This window comes from Phocoena phocoena, chromosome 18, assembly GCF_963924675.1.
Source record: "Phocoena phocoena chromosome 18, mPhoPho1.1, whole genome shotgun sequence".
Taxonomy (NCBI): domain Eukaryota; kingdom Metazoa; phylum Chordata; class Mammalia; order Artiodactyla; family Phocoenidae; genus Phocoena; species Phocoena phocoena.
Genome location: NC_089236.1, coordinates 15,925,140 through 15,948,928, shown reverse-complemented (window position 1 = coordinate 15,948,928; position 23,789 = coordinate 15,925,140). Strand labels below are relative to the sequence as shown.

The window sequence follows — 23,789 nt, the reverse complement described above, 5'->3', positions numbered from 1 at the left end:
AAAGAAAGAGAAGAAAAGGTTCCTTACCGCCCTAATACCCAAATAACTTCCAGTGGACGAAAACGCTAAATAAGAGAAAATGTTGTAAGAAAATAGGGGGAAAAACAAGTATTTAGAGTAACCAGGATTTTTTTTAACCATAAAAACGAATAAATCAGTCTTAATAATAAATATACAGCCTGATTACATAGAAAATTTAAACTTCTGTGTGACCAACCAAAGCACCAAAAACAGAATTAAAAAGTAATTTGCTAAACTGGGGCGGGGGAGGTGTCAGGGAGGAACGCACTTGTGATAAATGTGCCAAAGATGGCTTATAAACCAACAGTTTAAAAGACGATGATCACAACTGAAAAATGGGCAAAGGACGTGAACAGGCAACTCCCCAAAGAAATACAAATGGCTAATAAATAAGCACCATCGCCAAGTTCAATATCACTAGTAACCAAAGCAATGCAAAGAAAAGTAAGATGCCAGATTTCATCTATCACTTTTGCAAAGGTCATTCTTTGGGGGATGATGGGTGGGACCCAGAGCTTGTTGGGATAGGGAGAGATAAGCACTAAGAATGCTGGTGGGAATACAAATTGCTCCAATTTTCCTGGCGGGCAATTTGGTTAATGTATCATGTATTGGGCAATTTGGTCAAAGGTCTCAAAAATGGTCACAAACTAGGTGTCTGTAATTTCACTCCTAGGAATCCATCCTAAGGCAATAAGCAAAGATCCACACAAAAATGTATGAACAGAGGTACTCATGGTGGAATCATTTTCAATAGTGAGAAGTTGGAAACAAGCTAAATATCCCACAATAGGGGATAAACATACTAAACTATGGCACATTCATACAATAGAATATATTCTAAAGAAAAGGAACATTTTAAAGGATGTTTAATGACATGAGAAAACATTTATAATATAATGCTACCTGGAAAAACACAAGACTCAGAATGGTATACACACTGTGGCCCCTCCTCGGAGTAGGGGACACACATAGAAAAAGGCTGGAAAAAACAGACCCATGTTAATGGTGGTTTTATCTTAATGATGGAATTATGGGAGAGTTCTGGTTTCTCTTGGATACTTTTATTTCCCTATTTTCTAAAAGAAGACACATTTGTCTTATGACTAGAAAAAAGCGATCCTGAATAAACACCACCTCCCTACCCTGCCCCACACACAAAGTCCTAAGATGGCACCTTCTAAGATGAGCACAGATCCTTGATTTACTGAGCTGTGAGCTGGGGCCCAGAAAGGAGTGTAGCCCAAGGGAATGAGAGAAAGGAGACGAAATGTTTGGAGGGAAGGAACAGAGGAGGCGTGAGGAAGGGAACTGGGAATGGTGCAGAATGCGGGATGCTGCTGAAGCCATACTGGTTTTGCTGGGGCCCTGATAATACTCCAGCGTCCATTCATTCCGTCGTTTGAAGAGATCAGAGGGGCTTGGGCATCTTGGGGCCAGATTTCAAAACAGGAGAAGGACACCTAAGGGAGCCCTCTGATGTAGCTGGACAGCAGCCCTCTCTCCCTCTCCCTCCTCCTGCATCTTCCTCTCTCCCTGCATCTCAGGGGCTTCTTAGGGGAGAGGTGGTACAGAGAAAATTCTAGGACAACGATGGGGTCACTGAGGAACGATGGGAAGGCCAATGAGACAGTGAGGCTGGCTGATCACCTTTTCTTTTGTGACTGCTGCCTGCTTCCCAATTTTACCCAGAACCAGGTGGGCTCACAGAAATCATGAACTCTGGCTCCGGTCAAGGGTTCCTCATGGGGTCACCTTCCCTCACCCCAAGACTCTCCTGGACAGCAAGACTGCCATATCTCCGTCCACAGCCTTTGCGCATTCCACTATCCTTGGAATAGTGGAAGAACTTTCTCTGGCCTCTGCACAGCACAGCATGGAAGGTGCCTCTACGTTTACTCCTCACCAACTGATGCTTTTTAGCACCTACTATTATCAGGCGTGAGCAGGGTGACCTGTGCTCTAGGCTGGAGGGAAGACAGTACCCCTTCTAGGAGCGCACTGATTTGAGGAGGGCACCTCAAGTCAATCATAGTAAATAGTCTGCTTCTTACCAAGAAACAGACTCACTGTGCTGAAAGCTATGATACTTTCCTATCTTTTTGCTTTTCCTTATATATTTTTACATCCAGTAAAATTCTGTGGGGGGGGAGGGGGCGTGTGCGGCTCTATGAGCTCTTGCAAATGCATACAATTAGACTGTGGTGTGATTTACAACCATTCCGTCACCCCAAATATTCCCTCACAGTCACCTACTACCTTTGTGGTCACACCCTCCTCCCACCCCTAACCACCAGCGACCACCGATCTGTTCTCAGTCCCCATAGCTTTGCCTTTTCCAGAACATCATATAAACAGAATCATACAATGTATCCTTTTGAGTCTGGCTTGACTTTAGCCAATGCATTTAAGATTCAGCCACATTGCTGCAAACATCAATGTTTTGTTCCTTTTTATTGTTGAACAGCATCCCATTGTATGGAAGCACCACAGTTTATTCACCAGTTGAAGGACATCTGGCTTGTTTCCAGTTTGGGGTGATTATGAATAAAAATAAAGCAACTATAAACATTTGTGTACACATTTTTCCGTGAACACGTTATTTCTCTTGGGTAAATAACTTACAACTCCTTCTTTAACCCTCACCTCTAGCCTATAAAGGTATCATGATCTCCATGTTACAGAATGGGAATGTGAGGCTTGAGGAGGTTTAAGCACTTTGCACACAGCCACGTAGCTGGAGGAACTGGATTACCCACCCGGTAGGTCAGCTCAAAACGGACTGAGCTCCTCGTAAGGGCCAGGCAGTGCGTGCACTCAGTGATTTGTGCTCTGTGCCAGAAACCACCTATCAAAGGGTGACTTCTATGGTGCTAAGATAGGGTCACAGAGGGTGCTCTGGGAGCCCAAAGGAGGAGAAGCGCTGGCCAAGCTCCAGGCTGGTGTGCTCCCAGCGAGTCAAGGAGGAGAAGTGAAAGTGAACCAGGAAGGGGACGTTCCAGGCACCGGAGCCACAGGAACAAAAGCATGGAGGTATCCTGCTGGTGACAGGTTCCAAATCTAATGGGCTGACTGGCAGAGGATCCATGTTGGGAAATCATGGAAGTATGTCTGGACAGGTGGGGGAGGTACCATAACAAAGGACTTCAGTTCCAGGTGAAGGGATTTGGATGTTGCAGCAATATTGGCTGACCTTTCTACAGTGCTTACTATCCCCAGGTACTGTGTCTTTCTGGGAATCCTGAAGGTTTGGGAGCTGGAAGGTTTTAGGAGCCAAATGGCACATAGGTAAAGCTCCGAGTAAGGCTTATTGACACATAAGAATGCCTGGCACCAAACAGCTTTAGTGCCTGAGGGCCTATTTCACCTCGGAAGTACTGTTCTCTGCTTTCCTGGGGGTTGGACCCCAGCTCCCTTCATGGACGAAAAGAGAACTTAACCATGTGGTTACTGACATCGTTTATGTGTCTGATTCCCCCACTGGACCAGGAGTCCATATAATTTCTGAATCCTCATCGCTGACCACAGGGGCCAACTTACAGTGTGTGCTCTTTAAATGTTTACTGAACAAACAAGATATTTTGCTCATTAAATGTTTGGGGTTAATAGTTACCACATCAAACTCAGATGACCCATTTCCAAAGACTTAGAATGTAATAAAATAGACCCTTGTCGTAGATTACTGTTTGACAATATTCACCCTCTCTTCCCCAGTTACCTGGGAGGAGTATGTTCCCCTGACTCTCGATTTTGGGCTCTGCGAAATGACTTGCATTGGTCGGCTGGACGTTAGCAGATCTGAAGCAAGCAGGGGCTTGCAATGTGCCTGCACACTTGGGCTTCTGCCATTGCCACTGGAACACACTCTGGCCAGCCTAATGGTCCAAGGAGGATGCAAGCATTTGGAACATAACGCAGACCCAGCTTGCTGCTTAGAGATGCCCTACTGAGCTCAGCTGACACTAGCCCCCCCAGCAGACCCGCCTAAGAGTCAGCAAGAAATACATGCTTATCTAGTGTATGCCTAAGAGATCTGGGGGTTGCTTGTTATGTAGCAAGAGCTGAGAGATACAAGCCTATAGCAAAAATGGACCACATATAATTTTGTTGTCCTTTATTTAGGAAGGTGAGTCACTCAGACTCTGATTTCAAACTACTTCTGATCCTGTTTCCTTGCTTATGGAATCTATAAAGTTGTGATGAGAACTGAACGAGATGGTCCAAGAAAAACACTTAGTGGAGCCCCTGGCACATGGGAAGTGCTCAGTGTGTGCCATTATTATTACTATTATCATCATCATTATTATTAAGGTGTTTCTGGACCCTGGGTCCCTGCTTTAAACAGCAGTTACCATTGGGTGTGGGGCTATGCCGGTGAGCAGAAAGCTCCGAAGAACAGACTGTGAAGGGACAGAACATGCACCGTACACTGATGTAGGTACGTCCTTCCAAAATGACCTCAACTGAACCTTCCCACCCTCTGCCAAAGATCTAAGGCACCACTGCCTGCTCATTACCGGCAACTACCTGATGACACAGCTGTCTCGGAGGAGGTGGATGGCATCCTTGTCTCGTGTGCCGTGGGTGAGAGGGGCTGAGAGGCGGGTGAGAGTTGTGATAGGCTGATGCCCGGGCTGTGGCCAGCTGCCAGCACAGCACTCAGCGAAGCACTGCGCCCCTACCCACCCCCCCCACACACACACATCCGTCTTCACTCCTCACGGGCTCTGAATGCCACTGAATGCCAACAGGCAAAACGGATATGGTTTGAGAAGACCCGAAACACAGGGGCAAGTACAGCAACCAAACAGCATCTGTCTCATGAGATCACTTTACCTCCACGCTTTGTCTCCCCACAAATCTACCCTGGGGCGGCTCATTTTTGTCCCTAGGAGAGTAAACTATGAAAACCTCTCCATGCCCCACCCATCCCCGCAAAAGGAGAGGGAGAATGATTTCCAAACTTCATCTGATTCGTAGACTGTGATGTCTTCACAAAGAGCCACATGCAGCCATGGGCTCTGACAGTACTTCACTAATCCACCACCTCCCGAACTCTTAGGATCTGGTGAAAATTCTGCAAATCCTACTGTGTCCTGTCCTCAGAGTATCAGGAATCCACTGATGTTTGGCTGGGGATTGGAAGTATTTCTAGAGACCAAACGGAATCTTAGAAAATAGCAAACAACCTAACCTGTGTTACATAATCAGGCCATGAAAACATGTTTCACGTTAGCAAGGCAGCCAGCAGTTTCCCAGGACTCAGACAGAGGTATGGGCTGTTTGCTTGGCTCTGCACCTGCTCCAGAATGACAATATTTGAACCTCTCTGTATCTCCTCATCTGTAAAGGAGAGGCACGTCAAGCTGCCCTCTCTGTCACTGACTCGCTTCTGTGTATGTTGGACTACATCTTCCCCTCTGGAGAGGATGAATAAATATTAAGCATGAGAATTACTATGCTTCTCAGAGAGGTTGGCTAGATCAGTAAAATGTTTCTAACACAGGTAGGAAATGCAAATGAAGAGATATCAAGGTCCTTAGAAGCAGACCGGATCCAAAACAAAAGTACAACATAATCAGCTGTATAATCAAAAAGGCAAAAGCAAAACCAAACAATAATAAATAATAAAATAAATTTTTAAAAAGGGAATTCCCTGGTCGTCCAGTGGTTAGGACTCTGCGCTTTCACTGCGGTGGCCTGGGTTCCGTCCCTGGTCGGGTACTAAGATCCAGCAAGTCTTGCAGCGTGGCAAAAAAAAAAAAAAGGCAGTTCCCTGAGAGTCTATCAGATCTGCCCCACATTCTCAATCAAGGCAGATTCCCAGGAGGCCCTCTAAGCAGTGTCCCCAGCCCTGGGCCATGCTTCTCCTGGCATGGCTGGTCACTCCCCTCCCAGCCTCCCTTTAGCACTTATCTCACGATAACGCAGTGATGGGTCTGAGGGAGGAGATGCTGGGGGCTGGTAGAACTCATCTTGGTTATGAACATGGGCTCTGGAGGCAGACAGACTTGGGTTCAAATTCTGGCTCCTCCACTTGACCTTGGGCAAGTTATGCAAGCTCTCTCAGTCTAGTGTTTTCATCTGTTATGTACAGGCAGGAATACTTCCATCATAGGGTGGTCACGTGGGTTCAGTGCCATATATACGTGCGCCACCCACGAGTGCCCAGCGTGCAGTGCACACCCAGTAGAATTTAGCTGGGTGGTGGATGGGCAGGTGGGGAAGCAGCAGAGCAGGCAACCCCACAGGGCCCTGCACTTTTTGCATACAGGGGCCCCCTATTTTTGTTTGGCACTGGGCCCCGCAAATCACAAAGCTGGTCCTGGAGAGCAGCCACCTGGGAGGCCAGCTGCTAGGACCCTAGGAGTCCTTGCCATCCAGGAGAGTTAGAAGGCAAACCCCGGCACGACCCCACATGTGCGTACTTTTGGTACTTTGGGCAAGGATACCACATTTGGAACAAAGCGAACGTTGGGAATATTTTGTACTAAACCTGCAGCGTTTCATAGCAAGCTCCCAGGGATTTGTTTAAGAAGAAATAAATGCAACCTCAGTGCCAGAGAGAAAGGTTCTTCCCCACTCCAGATGCTCTCTTTCTCCTGGAGGGAGAACAATGAACATCCTCCCTCAGCCCCTTCCTCTCTCCATTGCGAGGACGGGGACCACTTAAAAACTGGAGTAAATTTAGGGGCAGTAATCTGGGCTTGCTGAGCTCTGCTCCCCACGTCTTCCTCTTCCTGGGAGGGGTTGGTGGTGTCTGTCTGAGGCCAGCCAGATGCAACAAAGCAAGTGAGGCTGGCGAACTCTGGGGTTTAGCATTAAGGAAGCCATTTGGCTCTCACGTGAGCCATGCTCTTCAACCAGCCTTATCTGTAACAACAGTGATTTGGGGCTTTCATCCACTGTCTTAATCCTCAAATTGTTCAGTTCTTGGCTGGGAAGAGGGTTACTATTTCATGGACACCTTCAACGACAAACACAGGAACCCCCGCCATTCATCTTGTGACTTAGGATGAATTAAAATGCCTTATTAAGGGGCTTCCCTGGTGGCGCAGTGGTTGAGGGTCCGCCTGCCGATGCAGGGGACACGGGTTCATGCCCCAGTCTGGGAGGACCCCACATGCCATGGAGCGGCTGGGCCCGTGAGCCATGGCCGCTGAGCCTGCGTGTCCGGAGCCTGTGCTCCACAGCGGGAGAGGCCACAACAAGTGAGAGGCCCGCGTACCGCAAAAAATAAATAAATAAAACAAATAAATAAATAAATAAAAACTAAAATGCCTTATTAAAAGCTTCACTTCCTATGAGGAAATGGTATAGTCACTGGGGAGAATCTTAGATTCATTGCATCTCCAAGTTGAAAGGCACTGAAATAGTCTACAGTTGGTCCCTGACTTATGATGGTTTGAATTACGATTTTTTGACTCATGACGGTGTGAAAGCAATACACATTAGGTAGAAATCGCACTTCAAATTTTGGATTTTGAAACTTTCCCGGGGTGGTGATATGCAGTATGATGCTCTCTCGGGATGCAGGGCAGCGAGCCGCAGCTTCCAGTCAGCCAGGTGATCACAATAGTGAACAGCCCTCACACTTACAGCCATTCTAGAGCCAGACAACCGTTCTGTTTTTCACTTTCAGCATAGTATTCAATAAATTACATGACATATTCAATACTTCATTATAAATTAGGCTTTGTGTTAGATGATTCTGTCCAACTGTAGGCTAATGTAAGTGTTCTGAGCATGTTTAAGGTAGGCTGGGCTAAGCTACGACATTCGGTAGGTTAGGTGGATTAAATGCATTTTCAATTTACTATATGATCAACTTATGATGGGTTGACTGGGACCTAACCCCAATATAGGCTGAGGAAGATCTGTACTCCAGACCCCTTGGTTTGAGATGGAGAAAATCCAAAGGGGTTAAAATCCTGGTACACTGGTTTTCAAACTTTGCATCGGAATCATCTGGAGGGCTTGTTAAAACACAGATTTCTCGGCCCCATCCTAGTTTTGGATTTAGTAGAGCTGGGGGTGAAGCCCAAGAATGTGCGTTTCTACCCAGCTGCCCGGTGATGTTGAGGCTGCTGGCCCAGGAACCCTACTTTGAGAATCACTGGCCTGGCACAAAATGAGTCAGCCTGTTATTACAGAGCAGGAACCGGAACCCAGGGGTCCTGCATTCCAGGTGAGTGCCCTTCTTGGCCCATCTTCTGGTCTCATGGTTGCACCTTTCTCAGCCCTGGCTGGAAGCTCCCTTGGCTACAGTTTTCATGTTTGCACTTTCTACCTAAGATGACCTTGCCCTTCTCACCAAAGTCATGTCTATAATGAGCCTTGAGCTTCCTAGAAAAAAAAACTTTAACAATGCTAAGTATTCCTGGCACTAACACATATTATGTAAAACATGAAAAGAGTGTTTTATGAAGAAATAATAATGCAGTGAAGGATAAATTTAAAGTAAATGCAGCAACTATACCCCAATAAAGATGTTAAAAATAAATAAATAAATAAAGTAAATGCAATCACGCCAAGGACCAAGAACCCAAAAAGTAGATCAGTGTTCTTCTGATCCTTCTACTATCATTTATTTCTACATTTATTTTGCTAAAAGCAAACAAGAAAACTGCTTACACTTACCCAGAGTGTTGGTAGCAAAGTTTTTTTCAAGTCCATCTTCCGTGAGCTCTCTCTTATTGACCATGCAACCTGCATTATTGATCTAGAAAGTACAGTTCCCATTTCAAAATAAAGGAAAATAGGGCCAAAGGACCTGTTCCCAAACCCCACAGTTCCACCACCACGCTGGTCCCACATTCATGTGACGACAACAGTTCTGCTCAACTGTCCCTTCCCTCCAAACCCCGTCCTGGAAAATGCCATCTGTGCAGCAGCCTCAGCCACGGGACTGTGCAGAGACCTCCGACGACCAGGGCTCGGCCCGGCAACCTAATTCATGATAAAGTGCCCCAGGAATTCGTCTAGACCAGCGCTGTCCAATAGAAATATATAATTTTAGGTTTTCTAGAAAGTGACCACATTAAAAAGGTAAAAAGAAACAGGTCAAATTGATTTTAATATTTTATTTAACTCAATATATCCAAAAGAGTATCATTTCAAAATGTAATCAATATAAAAATGTTAGTTTACTCTTTTTTTTTTTTTTTTTTGCGGTACGCGGGCCTCTCACTGTTGTGGCCTCTCCCGTTGCGGAGCACAGGCTCCGGACGCGCAGGCTCACGGGCCATGGCTCATGGGCCCAGCCGCTCCGCGGCATATGGGACCTTCCCAGACCGGGGCACGAACCCGTGTCCCCTGCATCGGCAGGCGGACTCTCAACCACTGCACCACCAGGGAAGCCCTGTTTACTCTATTTTTCACACTAAGTCTTCAACATCGGCAGATTTGTACACTGGTGGCACATCTCAATTTGGACTAGCTACATTTCAAATGCTCCGTAGCCATATTGGACAGCGCAAGAGTAGACCTGAGCCTGAGTGAACATTTCGGAGCACATTAGAAACTATTTGGGTAGAAACGCAGCTCAGCTCAGAGTATATGCGAGGAGGAGAAGGACACCAGCCCACCTGAGTCCTCTAGCTCTCTCTGGAGAGCAACTGACTGTGTTACTAAAAGATGTGCTTGTCTGCAGCAAGCGTTCTTTTGGACTAAGCTTTTTATTTAATTTCCCCTGAGCCTCTTATTTTAATATAGCAATCCCCAAATCTACAGAGTTCAGGAATACCAGTATACAAATCATCATTTTATGAAAAAAATGGAACCTCCCCATCCCCCTCACAGACCCAGTGGATGGTCCCTTCCTTTGCCCACAAATCCAACCAATAGGGTTAGATTGACTCCAATGAGTGAACCTGATAACTGAACAGGCCTCCCCATAAAAGATTCTCACTAAGGTGTCACCATAAAGATCCACAAACATACACACCAGTCTACAACCACACAGGCAAGAAATGCACATGCATGAGATTTATCCCCTACTTATGTTTACAAAGCTCACCAGGACATTGAGGGTATGTTCCTGCTTGAAATTTTCAACAAATTTCCAGACTGTCTTGGGATCAGATAAGTCCACAATGTGCAGAAAGATGTTCTAAACCAGAAAACAAAAAAAAATTGTAAAGCCTTAAAAAAAAAAAAGATAACATGTATTTTTTTCATTAAAAATGGTTTTTTAAAAAAATGGTTTTAAAAATCAAATCGTTTGGAATGATACAAAATGGAAAGTCTCACTCTTCAGAAGTACACCATTGTTCACAGTTTCTTGCAAATCATCCAGAAATATTTTAAGTACATACAATATTTATAAATGTATTTTTCAGGCATTATATATTATACATTTTAAGCATTATGTGTGTGTCCCTTTTCCATATAGATAGGATCAGACTATACATTGTTCTATATCCTTCTTTTCACTTAACAATATGTTTTAGAGATTTTTTTCTTATATATAAATCTACCTTATTTCTTTTTTTTTTTTAACCAGGTTGTTTTCTTATTGTTGAGTTTCTTTTTTTTAACATCTTTATTGGAGTATAATTGCTTCACAATGGTGTGTTGGTTTCTGCTTTATAACAAAGTTATACATATACATATATCCCCACATGTCTTCTCTCTTGCATCTCCCTCCCACCCTCCCTATCCCACCCCTCTAGGTGGTCACAAAGCACCAAGCTGATCTCCCTGTGCTATGCAGCTGCTTCCCACTAGCTCTCTATTTTACATTTGGTAGTGTATATATGTCCATGCCACTCTCTCACTTTGTCCCAGCTTTCCCTTCCCCCTTCCCATTTCCTCAAGTTCATTCTCTAGTAGGTCTGTGTCTTTATTCCCGCCTTGCCCCTAGGGTCTTCATGACCATTTTTTTGTTTGTTTTTTAGATTCCATATATATATGTTAGCATACGGTATTTGTTTTTCTCTTTCTGACTTATTTCACTCTGTATGACAGACTCTAGGTCCATCCACTTCACTACAAATAACTCAATTTCGTTTCTTTTTATGGCTGAGTAATATGCCACTGTATATATGTGCCACATCTTCTTTATGCATTCATCTGTCGATGGACACTTAGGTTGCTTCCATGTCCTGGCTGTTGTAAATAAAGATGCAATAAACATGCATTGATCATTTATGTGCGTGGCTGTGTGCACCACCGTAAAGGAAAAGGGGGCATTCAGCATGGCTCCTCCATCAAGGAGTTCTGAGTCTACTGGGGGAGGAGGCTGCGTCCAGAGGTAACAATGTCACAAGGCAGAAACTGACACGCAACGTAAGCAAGGACTGAGTCACAGAAGAAGTTGTCATCCTATAGTTAGGATGTGCCTTCGATAATCTCTTAGGAGCAAAATATTGACAAAAACTCCCAAATGATGGGTAGGAAACTATGACACATCCATGCAAACGTATGTTTTGTGGCCATTAAAATGGCCTCCTCCCCCAGTAGACTCAGACCTCCTTGATGGAGAAGCCACGCTGAATGCCCCCTTTTCCTTTACGGCGGTGCACACAGCCACGCACATAAATGATCAATGCATGTTGTCCATTTACCCCTTTTTCTCTGTACTCAGCACATAATTGAAACTTGTGTTCTCAGCATCCAGTGAACGTGAGGCTATTCCCCCTGAGCTCCAGCAGACGTCAGGGACTTATCACCAACCCAAGGCAGATTCCTGCTGCTGGGAGCTGAACCTAAGGCAAAACTCTGAGCAACAGCTGTAACCCCCTTGATAAAGCAGAGTTCAGGGCCCTGTCTCAGTTGCCCCATTAACTGAGCCATTGAACGCAAGTCAGAATTTCTTTCTACTGATTGATCTTAAAACATATTTCCTCACCCTGAGACAAAGGCTCAGAGAACGAGAAAACAGAAGCAATCCCACATTTTCATGCCTCAGGAGGTCTGTAATCAGCTTGAATACCATATCTGGCTTAAGTCTGGAACAACTGAATCTTCCTCTGCCTTCAAGGGAGAGGAAAAGCATTGTCCGTACAGGACTGTGCTCTTCTAAGAAGTCTCTGAAGGCCCTCACCCAGACAGAGCGGACATGAGGCTGCTGACTCACACCTGGGTCAGCCGTGAGCGTCTACCAGTGACGGCAAACCAGGTCCACACACCTAATCCTTTCGTTCTGAGTGCTTCCCGGCAACCACCCCAGAACTCCCTCCCACCAGCAGGGCTGCGACACTCACAAAGCCAGGCTCAAAGAAACAACAAAATTCAAATAAGCAACAAAATTCAAGTAAGCCAAAATCAATTTTACTCTGATCATCCCTCAATCTCCTTGAGCTTCCTGGAAGCACCCAAGGCATCGCAGAATTAAAAAGAGGCAGCAGCAGGGAAGAGGGACTAGCCATTATAGACAAATCAACCTTGGAGCCTGGTGAAATGAAGCGTCCTGAAAAGGTGAAGGGAATCATCTGGCTCCCTCTGCGAGAAACCAGGAAGCCCAAAGGCACCCAGAAGGAGAGGCCAGCAGTCTGCTGTGACCAGGGGAAGGAACCAGGCAGGTGCCAGTGTGTAAAACCCTGATCTGCTGATCTACACATGACGAGGCTGGACCTAGGAGACATTGGGGGCCCTATACTCACTTTAAAAAAAAAAAATTTATATATTTATTTATTTGGTCACACTGGGTCTTAGTTGTGGCACGCAGGCTCCTTAGTTATGGCATGTGAACTCTTAGTTGTGGCACGCATGTGGGATCTAGCTCCCTGACCAGGGATCGAACCTGGGCCCCCTGCATTGGGAGTGCAGAGTCCTAACCACTGTACCACCAGGGAAGTCCTGTACTCACTCTTTAAACCTAAAGAGGATACAAGTCTGGTTATTGAAACTGAGCAAAACTCAACTGGGATCCTTCCTATAGGTGAACCACCATCATGTAGCTGCTGGGTGGCCCAGGAGTCATGAGTTGACATCACGGGAAGCCTCTACCCAGGGCAGAGGGTGAGTTTGAAGGGTAAGGGGGAGACAGTACATGAATGTGCCCTTGGAAGTAGAAATCACTATGTAGGAACGAGGTGATAGTTACTATTAATGTCTAGTACTCAGGAAGCTAAACCAGTAATTCTTAAGAAGGTGGAATTCTACGTTGGCCTGGGAGAACTGGAGAGTAGAAACCCCTGTTTTTTATCTTGGTGTTTTGCTGTTGACGGGATCAATCTCCACAAGACAGAAAGCACATTGACAGCACCTTCCAGCCATATCAGGAAGCGCAAAGGTTGCACTGTACCTCTGTGATCTTTCTCCGGGAAACCCTTTACTCCATTCTAATCAATGAGAAACACAACCGGCCAATCCCAGTTGAGGGAGAGTATACAAAACCCCTGGCTAGCACTCCTCAAAACTGTCCGGGTCATCAAAAACTAGGAAGGTCTGAGACACTGTCACAGCCACGAGGAGACATGACAACTAAATGTAACGTGGGGTCCTGGATGGGATCTGGGAACAGACAAAGGGCGTTAGGTAAAAACTAAGGAAATCTGAAAGGACTTTAGTTAGTAATAATGTATCAATGTTGGTTCATCTGCTTAACAAATGAATCATACTCAGGTAAGACGGACGTTAGCGAAGGGAACACTGGGTGTGGGGTAAATGGAAAGTCTGCATTATTTTCACAACTTTTCTATGCATCTGAAACTCTTCTGAAATTTTAAAGTTTATTTTTTTTAAAATGTTGCCCATGGGGAATTCCCTGGCAGTCCAGTGGTTAGGGCTCTGTGCTTTCACTGCTGGGGCCTGGGTTTGATCCCTGGCTGGGGAACTAAGATCCCACACGCCACTCGGTGTGGCCAAAAAAAAAAAAAAAGAGTTGCCCAAGGAGATAACTGCCAGACAAAAGCGTGGCGCCCTTCTATCCAGGCAGCGAGATGGTGCACGTGGTGAGGAGCTGAAGGAGGGTCCACTCTGACTCTCTCCCTGGGCCCATCAGGAACATTGTGCCAGACACAGTGGCTGCTGCCCTGGGAGTTTGCTCTGTGACAAGCGCTCCTTCCCCCAAGCTTGGGGCCACACACACCCTCTCCAGAAAGAGCCCCGTGGCAGGATACTGAACTCTCCGTACTCCGCACACCTGATCTTAGCAAGCCAGTGCGTCCAAGCAGCTGGTTCCCACGTGACCTTGTCCTTCCCTGGTGCCCAGCCTGCCCACACGCGCCTGGCTCAGCTGGCCTGCCACACACCCCACCCAGGCTCTCCTGCCCAAAGGACCACCACTCTTTGATGTCCACCCAACTATGCACCCAGGACCAGTCCTGCCAGTGCCCTCCCTCCCTGCTTTACCAGCCCAAGCACTGATGAAAGAGAACTAGAGAACTTGAAAAGCAGAGAAGGTAAGGTTGGGAGTGGTAATAATATTAGCATAAACAATGTTGATAACAGCAATAACAGTAATAGCTTCTATGGATCGAGAGCTGTACATACTATGATACCCTGAACTTCCCATGTCACAGCACTACCATGTTACGTCAGCCAGGGTCTAACAGAAACCACTTGCAACAGAGGGAATTGAACGCAGGGATTGGTTTCCCAGAGGAGAAGGCAGATGAGAACTCAGCTGGGACTGGTGAAGAAACCCGGAGACCAGCAGCAGCAGGAAGCGACCACCAGCCCTAGGCTCAGGAGCAACGGGCGGGGCTGATGTGACCTGAGCCTGAGAGCAGGGCTCACCCCCAGAAGCAGGAACCTCAGCGGAGATTCAGCTGTTGCCACGGAGGCCAGATATCCTGTTTCCCCATTCCTCCCGCCCCCTTCCTCCCAATCTTCCTCTAATACCCGCCGCTGGTCAAACGCAGGCACGAGGTGGCTGACGTGGGAGCTGGGGGAACACACATACTTCGGAAGCCACGCCATCCACACCTCCCCGCCCCAGCGTGATACAGAGCCGATCAGGCGGGCCCAGGGAGGCGCACATCCTTTGTTGAAAATGCTTGTTGATCGCTTAATCCTTACAAGACTGAGAGGGGCTGTACTGCCTCTACCATGTCAATCTCCAGCTCCCAGCATGCTGCCTGACACGTTCACACTCAAAGAGATGCTCAAAAATGAACAAAGTAGTATCACCCTACTTTTCAGATGAGGAAACTGAGGTTCAGGGAAGCTAAGCACACTGCCCCAGCTCACAAGGCTTCGTGAGCGCAGAACCGGCACTCAGATGGGAGCCCCGCTATACCCCTGATGAAGCTGGGCAGTGGTGCCTCTTTACAAACAGGAAGGAGCAGCCGATCCCGGGGAAGAGCCTGGAGGATGCACGAGTCAGGGAAACCACACCCGCGGGGATAAGCAGACGGGCACCACCGGCCCCGGCCCCTCCGAGCACTCAGTGCTGGCAGCCACTTACAAACACAAAAGAGGAGAGGATTTCCCGTGGGTTTGTGAACGTCAACGGGGGGAGGCCGCAGGTGAAGGGCTCCCTCTCCCCCCGCCCCAGGAAACAGCCTTGCTCCCCCTTTCAGCACTACCTCCCAAAGATGGTGCAGCTGGACATAAGGAGGTCTCAACAGCGTAAACAGCATCGTGTCCTCTTTTTCTATATAGATCCACTTTGTAGAAAAACATAGCCCAAACCAAAGTGGGCTGGGATCCAGACAGAGCCTCCCCTGCCCATCGCCTGAGATTAGTGTTCCTGTTGCATCCTGCAGCAGCACCAGGGAAAGTTATCAGCAGGCAGACAGTCAGCTTTCCATCTCAAGAACTGCAGCCCCCAGATCGCAGCTGCCCTTGCAGACGTCAGAGGAAGATTTAGAGACCCTCGAGCTCTCAGCCAGCCCTAAGCCTCCGGGAGGAATCTGATGGCAAGAGGCTGCGGAGTCTGCGGAAAGTCTCTTGCCTTGAAAACGTTACTTCAAGACGTGGAGCAACCTTCATGAGCAGAGGCAAAACAGTCCATTCTAGATTGGGGCATCTGTTTTCCCTTTAGCCATGGCCCAAGCCTGAGGGCGCGGGGCGCTGTCCGCCCCTCGGCTATGGGCAGTTGCTGGAGAAGCAGGTGCACAGGACAGAGGAGGAAACTCCAGGTGGGGCTGGAGCGAAGGTGAGGGGCCCGTGGTCACTGCCAGCCAGCCCCCTCCTCTCCACTTGACACTGGGAGTTCAGGGGCCTCCATCGGGGCCAGCTTCCCGGGGTACCACCTGCACAGGTGCACAGACCCCACAAGTGGGCCCCGCTTGTTTTTTATTTCTTAATTCTTTTTTGATTACTCATTCCTTTCGTTATTACTGTGATGATTTTTAAGTCTCCTAGAAATAACACTTCGGACTTTGGAACTGTTAACTTCGTTCTTATTAGAGATTCTACTGTGTTACTAAGCCAGAGTGCCTTCAAGGGGGAACTTTTTTTGTGTGTGTGTGGTACGCGGGCCTCTCACTGTTGTGGCCTCTCCTGTTGCGGAGCACAGGCTCCGGACGCGCAGGCTCAGCGGCCATGGCTTACGGGCCCAGCCGCTCCGCGGCATGTGGGATCTTCCCAGACCGGGTCACGAACCCACGTCCCCTGCATCGGCAGGCGGACTCTCAACCACTGCGCCACCAGGGAAGCCCCGGAACTTTTTTTAAAATTACTTTTTATTGGAGTACAGGCCCCGCTTGTGTTAATGTTATGCCTTCACCGTCCTCCAATTCTTAGGCTTTTAACACCAGGGTCCCACACCTTCGTTTTGCGCTGGGCCCTACAGATTATATAGCCAGTCCTGGTTCCGACTCTCTCAGAAGAGGAAGCCCACAAACCGTGAGCCAGCTCTGAAAGCTCTCGAGAGGAAGTGGCTCTCATCAAGGCCAAAATGTCATTTGTTGTCCCTCTTTATCCGAAGACCACTGGGTCAGTTTACAGCTTGGCTCACCCTGAGTCACCTCTGATGTGTCTCACTGACGTGGCCTCCCTCTGTGGGGGGGACCCCAGCAGTGCCACGTCCGTATCATGTCTCCCCAGCAGGCACTGATGCCTTCATGGGGCGTGGGATCAAATCTCACTGCCCCCCTTATCCCCAGTCCAGCCCAGACTTTGAAAAGTGGCAGCTCAGAGGAGCGAGGGGGGAGTGGGAGAAATTGGGAGATTGGGATTGACATAGATACACTACTGATACTATACATAAAACAGACAACTCATGAGAACCTACTGTATAAAACAGGGAACTGTACTCAATGCTCTGTGGTGACCAGAATGGGAAGGAAATCTAAAAAAGACGGGATATATGGGGACTTCCCTGGTGGTCCAGCGCTTAAGACTCCGTGCTCCCTATGCAGGGGGCCCGGGTTTGATCCCTGGTAAGGGAACTAGATCCCGTATGCCGCAACTAAGAGTCCATATGCTGCAACTAAAGATCCCGCATGGGGCAACGAAGATCCTGTGTGCCGCAACGAAGACCCAGCTCAGCCAAATAAATAAATAAATAAATATATATATATATTTTTAAGAGTGGATATATGTTTATGTATAACTGATTCACTTTGCTGTACAGCAAAAATAAATAGAATAGAATAAAATAAAATAAAATAGGACCTCTGTCCTGAAACACATTGAAAAAAAAAAGAAAAAAGAAGAGAAAAGCGCAGCTCCAGCTCTGTTGGCTGAGGCTGCCTCCCAAGCGGAAGCACAAACAGGCCACTGCCAAGTCGGGGCACGTGGCCAGGAGCCCAGCCCCCTGCACTGCGGACCCTGCAGGCAGGAAGCCCCCAGCAGGAGGGCCACAGAGCAGCTCACCTGGTTCCCGCTCTCCCTGATGATCTCACCTCTGGCACCTTCCGCTCGGTTTTGATCTCGACAAACCAGGTGAACTGTGCCACCTGGTGGAATTCAACAAAACCGTCTGTGAGGGACAGCGACAGTGACAGCTGTGGAGACCAGCTTTTCCAAATGAAGGACTAAGACATACGGGCTCACAGAAAGAGTACCTGAAATGGAGACTATTCTGGAAAATCTAGACAGATGGTCCCCACAGTCAGAGCAGCAGATGTAAGAGAGAGGGTGATCTTGGAACCCGTCCTCCTGCCTACCTGAGCTGACTGACGGTGCACCTGGGACAACATCCTGACTTAAGGGTCTGAATATATCAAGGATAAGAAGGGTCAGTTTCTGTCATACCAGCATCCCTAACATCTCACAGAGTACCTGACACACAGGTCTCAACCTAGCTGCCCTTTGGACCCACCTGGGAAGTTTTTAAAGCTCTAGATGACGGGCCCAGGCCTGCGTATGTTTTAAAAGCTCCCCAGGGAGTCTAATGTTCAGCCTAATATGCAGCAGGAACTCGATAAATATTTACTGAATGGCTGAGTCCATAAATGGCTCTCAGACTATTCCAGCAAAAGCCATACCGTCATCAATCAAGGCTTATTTAAAGGGGACTTACGTTGTCTGCGGCAGTTAAGAAGTAAGCATTATGGGACCTGCTTTCTTCACCTAAAATAGCTGCTTTTTAAAATGGGGTCTGTTTAATGGGATGCTACACGCTAATCACACAACCAGCCCGTCTGCTTTATCCTCGTCCCCACAACTCTTCAGAGTACCTCCCCGTTGCTAAGATGCAGTTAACCTTCCCCCGACTTGGCAGATAATTAAATACAACTCCAAATGGTATAATATTCCCCTGAAAAATACCTAACAATTTTAGAGAAAAAAAAATCTCGAGCATCTTGAAAAGTGATAAATTCCCAACTTATTTCCCCAACTTCTGCCGGAACATCCACTTTTCCTGGAGAAGGGGCTCTGGAGAGACACGGCAGGCTTTTCTAGCCACCACGGTGCCACTAAGTGACCCAGGGCAGTTGCGCTCATGCAGGAAATTCCGGCGTTTACCAGCAGGAAGACTTCAGCTGCCTGAAAAATTTACGGGCACCCAGAGAGGCGCTTCCCCAAATCAAGCTTAGGGAGGAGAAAGGGGAGGCCGTCTCCAGCTGCTCGAAACCTGCAGGCTGGACACCAGGAAGGAAAAGGAAGTTCACTGCACGCCCCTCTCCCGTTACTCTGGGGGCTCTGGTTCTTAACTAGGGTCCACAGGCAAATTGCGAGGGACTCCCAGTATCCTTCCCACTCCCGACCCCGTTGTTGTTGAGAAGACAGGAACTGGAGACCAAGTATCCAGGTGTTTTTTGTTTTAAGGTTCCACTGGTGATTCAGACGCCTAGGGTTGGCCGGAGCCCCTCACTGTTCTTAATCAGAAAACAATGACATGTGGACAGGACCCCAGCTCTCCTGTGAATTAACCGTGTTGAGAAAAGCCTCCTCCAGTCACTCGCTCTGTCTGCCTCTAGCTTGAAGCTTACCGCACAGCAGCTGTGCCGATCGGCACAGGGTCACTGTTCAGGGCTCCTGGCTGTGCTGGCTGCGGCCTTCCTGACCCTCCTGCGACACAGGGCACTCTCCCCGGTGTGGACCGGCCACAGGCTGGCCTCGGGCCCCAGTGCACGCACGAGTTAGCAGGCTGCTCACCTCGCTTGGCGATCTCGAAGGCAGTTGCTTTTCCAATGCCGCTGTTCCCCCCGGTGACCATGAAGGTTCTTCCAGGGACTTGGACCTCCAACTCATCAGGGATGAAGTCCTTGGATGCAGACTCATAGCCACTCCTGGAAGCAGCAGCGCCACAGAAGGAATGGCCGTAAGTAGCTGGGAACACAATCCCCTGTGGGGAGGAAGCCTAACTCTGCGCTGGGCATCATGCCCTCTCCGGCACATCATGCAGCCCCTTTCTTCCTGGGCTCCCCCCGCTATCCTCCCTGGTCTCATGAGCACCACCATCTCCTCCAGGCCTACATTTCCTATACCGTTAGCTTCCTGAACTGAAAATGCTTGGCAATTCCAACAATTTGGTGGCCAAACTACCTTTCTCTGACTGCCTCTGATACCAGGAGGTGCCCCCCACCCCAAAAAACCCTTTGATAGATCTTTTGGGGGGGCCTTTTTCCCACAGTGGGGGGAGCAGAGAGGAGCTTGGGAGACCAGGAACATCACGCCTACTGCACCGCAGGACAGGTGTCTCTACCCAGGTATAGAAGGACCACGGCAAAGTGGACAGATTTGCATGTAGGGAACGGAGGAGGGGGCAGGTGCGGTTATGTGAGGGCTGCACGCCTTCAGAGGAAGCAAGGCGCCTTCAGAGGAAGCAAGGCGCCTTCAGAGGAAGCAAGGCGCCTTCAGAGGAAGCAAGGCTCCTTCAGGGCCACAGGGTGAACGCTGCACAACCCTAGGGGGCGCCGTTCCGATCACAGCGATGAGAGATTCGTACCTGCATCAGGACAGCTTCCTGCCGGATGACAGCAAAGCGCACAGAGAGGGAGGTGCTGCTTCTAATTTGCACAAAGGCATCGTATTGGATAGAAACCACCCTGAGTTCCTTAACTGTTTCTCTCTGCTTTTTGAGCTTCCTCTTCTAGCTTTACTGTCCTCGTATTTCCCAGTTACAAAATTGGCTGAGGTGGTAGAGGCAGAGTGTAGGGGGATTGGCAGGAGGAGACCCCCAGGGCGGAGCTCTCCCCACACACCAGCAGGCTGGAGTCTCAGCTTGTGTCTCTCACCCAAAGAGCTGATTCCCTGCAATGCAGAAAGCAACTCTTTCCCCCAAAGGTTCTGGAAGAAGCCCAGTGCCCTCCCCGCGCCCTGTTTACACACAGACTGCCAACAGCTGGTCTCCTGCCCCACGCCCTGGCACAGCACAACTGCCAATTACATGCCTGGACGCTGGTGAAGAGGGCCAAAGAATGTTTATGAGCTTGGGTCTGGTTTTGCCACAGGGGCAGTCATGGCCCCTGGTCTCACAGTCAAGAGACCTAGGAGAATGTTCCTGTTCTCACCGTCTGTGACGCGCCCAAACATCCAGGGCGGCTCAGAGAATGCCCTTCCCATTGCTTCCGCTGTTAGTGGGCCGCTTAGCGGGGCAAGCAAGAATTCTGACTGTTCCAAGGCCTCCTGAAAGGCTGACTTGAAACTAAAAATAATATCAATCATAAGGGCTTCGGATCAAACAACTTGGATTTAAATCACAGCTCTGCCTCTTAACAGTTGTGCCGTCTTATGTGTTGGCTTAAGCTTTCTGAGCTCCTGTCTCCTCATCTGCACAAAGGGGATAATAAAAGCTACTTCTTGGGCAGCCTGGGTGAGATAATGTATGTGAGGCATTTATCACACACTTGGAATAAATTAAGAGCTCAATAAATAATAGTTGCTATCATTATTACTAGTATTAATAATGACATGAATACCTTTCACATTCAAAACTAAGCTCATTGCCCCCGCACCCCACCCCCTAGCCCTTCAAATCATTAGGGACTTTGAGAGTAATTTAAACTATAACCAAAGATGAAGCTGGAAGATTTGTTTTTACCCACAAGGTCCCAGGATCACTGTGAAAAGATTTTCTTGCAGAGGAAAGAGGTTTCTCAGAAAGAATCAAGGGCCAGGAAGTCAGTGAATAGGGGCCCAGGCAGGACAAGGCACTGGTGGGGAGCAAGGAAGAGCTTTCCAAACCACCACAGGGCCAGAGAACATGCCCCAAGTAAATGCCCCACAGGGACCCGGCCCCAAGAGCCCCCTCCTCCTGGGGCAAGAAGCTGAGAGGCTTTTCTCTGTGACACACAGCTAGAGTAGACCTTAACCTCTGGGCTACCACATCGATCCTATTAGAGCCTTAGGTTTGCTGAGGACGGCTCCTGTGGATTAAACCTCTTCCTCAAACTCCAGACTGTGAGCCAGTTGCCAAGTGGGCGGTGCCAGGCTGGGCTAAAGGACACGTCATAATTCCCTTTGTCCTTTGCCTTCAACACAGGGATTCCATCCTGATCCAGTCTGTTGTTAGTAAGACAACTTAGTTTGTGTCCTCCCACCCTCTTTTTTCATCTTTATAAACTCTGGATATCAGTTCTTATTTTTCAGACATAGAGAGACATAAATGACTTACCCAAGGTCATGAGATGGTAGGTAATGAAGCCCAACACCCCAGCCTAGGGCACCTTCTACCTCACGCTCAGAGTGGTCCCCAGACAAGCAGCATCAGCATCACCTGGCAATCTGTCCACGGAGTCAAACACTCCAGGGTGAGGCCGCGCAATCAGTGAGTGGTTTCACACGCCCTCCAGGTGATTTTGATTCGAGCTGAGCAACCACTGTACTTAGTGTTTCCTGAACTCCCTGAATACAGGAATCAAGCTCCCCGGCAGGCTTCCCCCAGTTTATCCAATATGGAATTTGCTAAGGTCCCAACCACACGTGCTAGGAGCTTAGGAGTCAGTTGTTGTAGCTGAACTACCCCCTGGTAATTCTTAGGTTCGGGAAAGTTTAGGAAACTATAACTAGATCCTGTTGCCTAGGGGCCCAACATAAGGAAGCTTTATAAAAATCCTGGTGTGCCAAGAAAAAACACTGTAAACCCAAACTACAGACTCTCAAGTTGGAATCAAAGTAAGGTGTTGTCTTACCCTCCAATTCACTAAATACATAATAGAGGGAAACCCGCCTAAGTTTGCACCCCTCCAACTTCATGGAAGAGTCTGGGGAGAGACTTTTAGAAGCCTGCTTTCCTGGGGCAGGAAGCTGACTCAAACTTTTCATGCTGCATTCCGTGTTAACATGGAAAGATCCAGCAAATGGTGGCCACTGCCTGTACACCCCTTTGAAACAGGCGGCCATGGTATTCACCTAAATGCAGTGGGTCAGCGTTGACGGCTACACTTCCCACATTCTCTGCAGCACTGGCCCCTGAGGAGGGTCTGCACTTTTTCCAAAAGGATGTGGGGTGCAGAGAAGGGAGCAGCAGTAGTTGTCTCCCCTTGGAATGATGCCTGGAGTCCTGCTATGATGGAAATTTGCCCGGGCTGCCTTAGGAACTGATAAAACCCTAGTGCAGGGAGGGGAGGAAGTCTCCTAGAGATGACTGGGATGCACAGAAGAAACACCTGTAGGATTTTTAAATAAAATGTCTGTCGAGGCCCCAGTGCACATCAGCTGAAGCAGAATCTCTAAGGGGAGGGCCTGGAAAATGGTATCCTAAATTCTCCACAGGTGATTTCTGATTTCAGACAGGGGTGAGAACCACTGCGTAAGCCTAACTAATTCTAAGATAAAAACCACCGGAGGTGGTTTCTGCCAGAAGTGGCCACCCCTTAAAACCACAGCGAGGGCGATCACGGGGGCCGCTGAAACCATCCAGCACCGTTCAGCAAGCTCACACTGGGTGCAGAGCTGACCTGAAACCCGCGCCCGGAATGTTCCAGCTGGAGGGAGAGGTCACAGTCCACAAGCCGCAGTTGATTAGTGAGGAAAAAAACACACCCAGGAAAGTACTAAGCAGAATCTCGACTAGCAGCTCAGCAACCGGTCTGACGCCGAAAACAGCCCCGCGGAGCCTGTATCAGAGCCCGCCCAGCAGGGTGCCAAGGGAACACCCTGGAGGCTCTCAGGCGCCTGGGCCGCCTGACGTCAGTGGGTGGGTCCTGCGCTGCAAGGCCCCGCCCCCGGACGCCAGCCAGGTGCGGGGGTCGCGCCGGCCGCCGACACATCTGCCCGCGGGCTGCCAGCTAACGGGCGCCTCCGTCGCTTGGTGGGTCCAAGAGATCGCGGGGAAGTCGCGGGCGCGTCCCCGCTAACCTCGCTCGCGCACGCCGAGGCGGGCCATGTGACAGCCGGACGGCCTGCCCCCCAACCGGCAGCCCCGGCCCGCGGCCCCCGGCGCGGTACCCTCTGCATCCTTACTTGGTGTATTCGCGCAGGCCTTTGGCGAACCACACGGCGCTGCGGTAGAGGAGCATGGTTGGGCGGGCGCCGCACGC

The 23,789-nt window shown here is 48.7% G+C and overlaps 1 protein-coding gene and 1 non-coding gene across 4 annotated transcripts in view; both read right to left on the bottom strand.

The window, feature by feature from the left end:
• Positions 1-23,789, bottom strand: part of DHRS12 (dehydrogenase/reductase 12) — a 36,971-nt gene extending 13,182 nt beyond the window's left edge. Inside the window, exons 1-5 of one of the 3 annotated variants that reach the window (XM_065896107.1) lie at positions 23,713-23,789; positions 19,462-19,595; positions 17,734-17,816; positions 10,040-10,132; positions 8,662-8,743 (exon numbers count right to left, since the gene is read on the bottom strand). In XM_065896107.1, the coding sequence (XP_065752179.1) occupies positions 8,662-8,743; positions 10,040-10,132; positions 17,734-17,816; positions 19,462-19,595; positions 23,713-23,768 (448 nt within the window). In that variant the 5' untranslated portion in view covers positions 23,769-23,789. Of the gene's footprint in view, positions 1-8,661; positions 8,744-10,039; positions 10,133-17,733; positions 17,817-19,461; positions 19,596-23,712 lie in introns of those variants that run through there. The other 2 variants (XM_065896106.1, XM_065896108.1) reach the window with 2 other exon arrangements.
• Positions 12,746-12,818, bottom strand: TRNAG-CCC (transfer RNA glycine (anticodon CCC)). The gene has a single exon. It is a non-coding gene; the product is annotated as a tRNA-Gly (tRNA).